A 2,939-nucleotide genomic window follows, 5' to 3' on the forward strand; every position below is an offset into this window, starting at 1 on the left:
CAGTGATGATGTCAGTGTCAGTGATGATGTCAGATGATGTCAGTGATGATGTCACTGATGTCTCCTCAGGGTCCCCCCCAGTCACCTCCTGCCGTTTGGCCTGAAGGAGAACTTCTGGGAGATGGGGGACTCTGGTCCCTGTGGCCCCTGCACCGAGATCCACTACGACCATGTTGGGGGACGAGACGCTGCGTCGCTGGTCAACGCTGACAGTCCTGATGTGGTGGAGATCTGGAACCTGGTCTTCATGCAGTACAACAGGTCCACACACACACCTAGACCACATCAAACCAGTTCAGTTCATTAGGGGGTTTCTCTGATGGTGTGTGTGTGTGTGTGTGTGTGTGAGATCAGGGAGGTGGACAACAGTCTGCGGCTGCTGCCCCAGTTCAGTGTGGATACTGGGATGGGACTGGAGAGACTGGTGAGCGTTCTGCAGGGAAAGAGATCAAACTACGACACGGACCTGTTCACCCCCCTGATCCACGACATCCACCAGGTAGTCCGCCATGACACCAGCTAGTCCTCCATGACACCAGGTAGACCAGGTGTGGTGATGCCACCACATATCCATGAGGGAGCAGATGTAGCGAGGACCGACACATGTTGTCATGGTGATGTGTTGGTTGTCAGGGTGATACATCTGTCACGGTGATGTGTGTGTCCTCAGAGGTCGAGGGTGGGGCCATACAGCGGCAGGATGGGTGCAGCGGACCATGGGAAGGTGGACATGGCATACAGGGTGGTGTCGGACCACATCCGCACTCTGTCAGTCTGCATCGCTGACGGAGTTCATCCAGGCATGTCAGGAGCTGAGTGAGTCGTCCACCAATCAGCTGTCAGAGCACTGGACAGCCAATCAGCTGGTTGTAAAAACAAACCACCAATGCTGTTTGTTTTTATATATGTGTGTGTGTGTGTGTGTGTCAGGTTGGTCCTGAGGAGGATTCTGCGGCGTGCGGTTCGGTTCTGTGTCGAGGTTCTTCAGGCTCCTCAGGGAGCGCTGGCTAGCTTGGTTCCTACCGTCGTCCACACCCTGGTAAAATACATCTCCCATAATGCCTCTGACTAGGTGACCACGACACACCTGTGTGGATGCTGTGATGTCATCACTTCACCTTTATGAACTGATGACATCACATCATGAATATTTAAATGATTAGTGAGGTTTTATTTATCTTCAGAGATCTGATCAAATCTAACAAAAACTGAGAGAAGAGACAGGAAGTGATGTCACCTGTCACCTGTCCCCTTCCGTTTCAGGGTGACGTGTATCCGGAGCTCCACAGGGAGGCAGACCGGGTGAGTCCACGTGGTTCACTTATTGATGAGTTTGACAATGATCAGCTGGATTATGTAACAGGAAGTTGATCCTCCCTCAGATCATGGACGTCATCAATGAGAACGAGGATCACTTCCTGTCTTCTCTGCAGCAGGGCAGCAGGCTGATCCACCGCACGCTCAACAAGATGGACTACAAACATGGAGTCTTCCCTGGTCAGTTCACCTCTCACTTCCTACAACTCCCATCCACAGATATTAAAGAGCAGCAGCACTGGAGGTCCTGGTCCTGGTCAGGCTCCTGGTCGTGGTCAGGCTCCTGGTCCTGGTCCAGTCTGACTCTGGAGGAGGTCTGAGACCAGAGGACCCAGACCTTGGTCTCTGGTCCTGTCTGTAATAAATCTGTACTGTGTCCCAGCATCGGTGGCCTGGTCTCTACACAGGGACCTGGGTTTTCCTCTGGACCTGGTGGACCTGATTCTGGAGGAGAAAGGAGTCCAGGTGGACCCTCAGGAACTGGACCGACTGATCGCAGAGAACCACAAGGTGAGGCTTTACTCTGATGTGTGTTACCATGGAAACAGTCCGCTGTCTGCTCCAGCAGGTTACAGACTTATGGGGACATTAGCTCCCACAATGCACCTGTTTTCCCTATCATGAAGGCGCTGCATGACTTACTGTGGAGGGCTCTTATTCTGAAAGGCTTTTACTGAGAAAGGCTCTTATTCTGAAGGGCTCTTACTGTGAAGGGCTGTTTGATCAAACTACTTGTTCATTCAGGATCAGAATCGGATCATTTGGTCTCAGATGATGATCATGTCATCAAACAGCTGTCTGTGTGTGAGATGATGTCATCAAACAGCTGTCTGTGTGTGAGATGATGTCATCAAACAGCTGTCTGTGTGTGAGGTGATGTCATCAAACAGCTGTCTGTGTGTGTCAGGTGGCGTCAGGTGAGCAGTCAGGTGAGCGGTCTCAGGTGATGTTGGACATCCTCAGTCTGGCGGAGCTTCAGCGTCTCGCCGTCCCTCACACCGATGACGGCCTCAAATACCAGTACAGACTGGATCAGGACCGCTATAGTACGAGGACTGACTCCCACCTGCACAGGTAACACACCTGACCCTCTGTGCTCGGCCCAGACAGGTAACCTCGTCTGTCTCTCCTCAGTATTCCCAGCATGCCGTGCGACAGTCCTGGCTCTGTACGATGGTCAGGCTCTGGTGTCGGAGGTCACTGAGGGTCAGCGCTGTGGGGTCATCCTGGACCAGACCTGTTTCTACTCCGAGCAGGGGGGGCAGTCACATGACTGCGGCTACTTCACCCGTGACGGACAGCAGGTGAGCCACCCTCTCATATAAGAAATGCATCATGGGTAGCTGCCGTCTGACTACAGGTGTCTCCTGTCTCTCAGGACGTGCCATTCCCCGTAGAGGATGTGGTCCTGGCGGGGGGGTACGTGGTCCATCAGGTGACCGCAGCTGACAGCCTAAAGACCGGGGACCAGGTCCAGCTACACCTGGACCAGGTAAACATGAACCCAGATCCTGGATGTAGTAAACCTGCTCTCTGTCCTGTAACACCACTCGGTGAATCATCAGGTTGTGATCTGTTATAAATGAACATTGCTGACCCCCCCACCCACCGCCCTCCCCCCT

The 2,939-nt window shown here is 53.2% G+C and overlaps 1 protein-coding gene across 1 annotated transcript in view; it reads left to right on the plus strand.

Annotated features, from left to right (window-relative positions):
- The window catches only part of aars2 (alanyl-tRNA synthetase 2, mitochondrial (putative)), a 10,396-nt gene that overhangs the window by 1,862 nt on the left and 5,595 nt on the right, over nt 1-2,939 (plus strand). The window contains exons 4-13 of the mRNA XM_087179590.1: nt 70-261; nt 355-499; nt 671-816; nt 931-1,039; nt 1,264-1,302; nt 1,383-1,497; nt 1,700-1,827; nt 2,225-2,363; nt 2,452-2,621; nt 2,696-2,837. Coding sequence (XP_087035716.1) covers nt 70-261; nt 355-499; nt 671-816; nt 931-1,039; nt 1,264-1,302; nt 1,383-1,497; nt 1,700-1,827; nt 2,225-2,363; nt 2,452-2,621; nt 2,696-2,837 — 1,325 coding nt within the window. The remainder of the gene's footprint in view (nt 1-69; nt 262-354; nt 500-670; nt 817-930; nt 1,040-1,263; nt 1,303-1,382; nt 1,498-1,699; nt 1,828-2,224; nt 2,364-2,451; nt 2,622-2,695; nt 2,838-2,939) is intronic.

Source organism: Seriola lalandi, unplaced genomic scaffold (assembly GCF_002814215.2).
Source record: "Seriola lalandi dorsalis isolate HSWRI2012SDOR001 ecotype SW California unplaced genomic scaffold, Sedor1 jcf7180002054858, whole genome shotgun sequence".
Classification (NCBI taxonomy): Eukaryota; Metazoa; Chordata; class Actinopteri; order Carangiformes; family Carangidae; genus Seriola; species Seriola lalandi.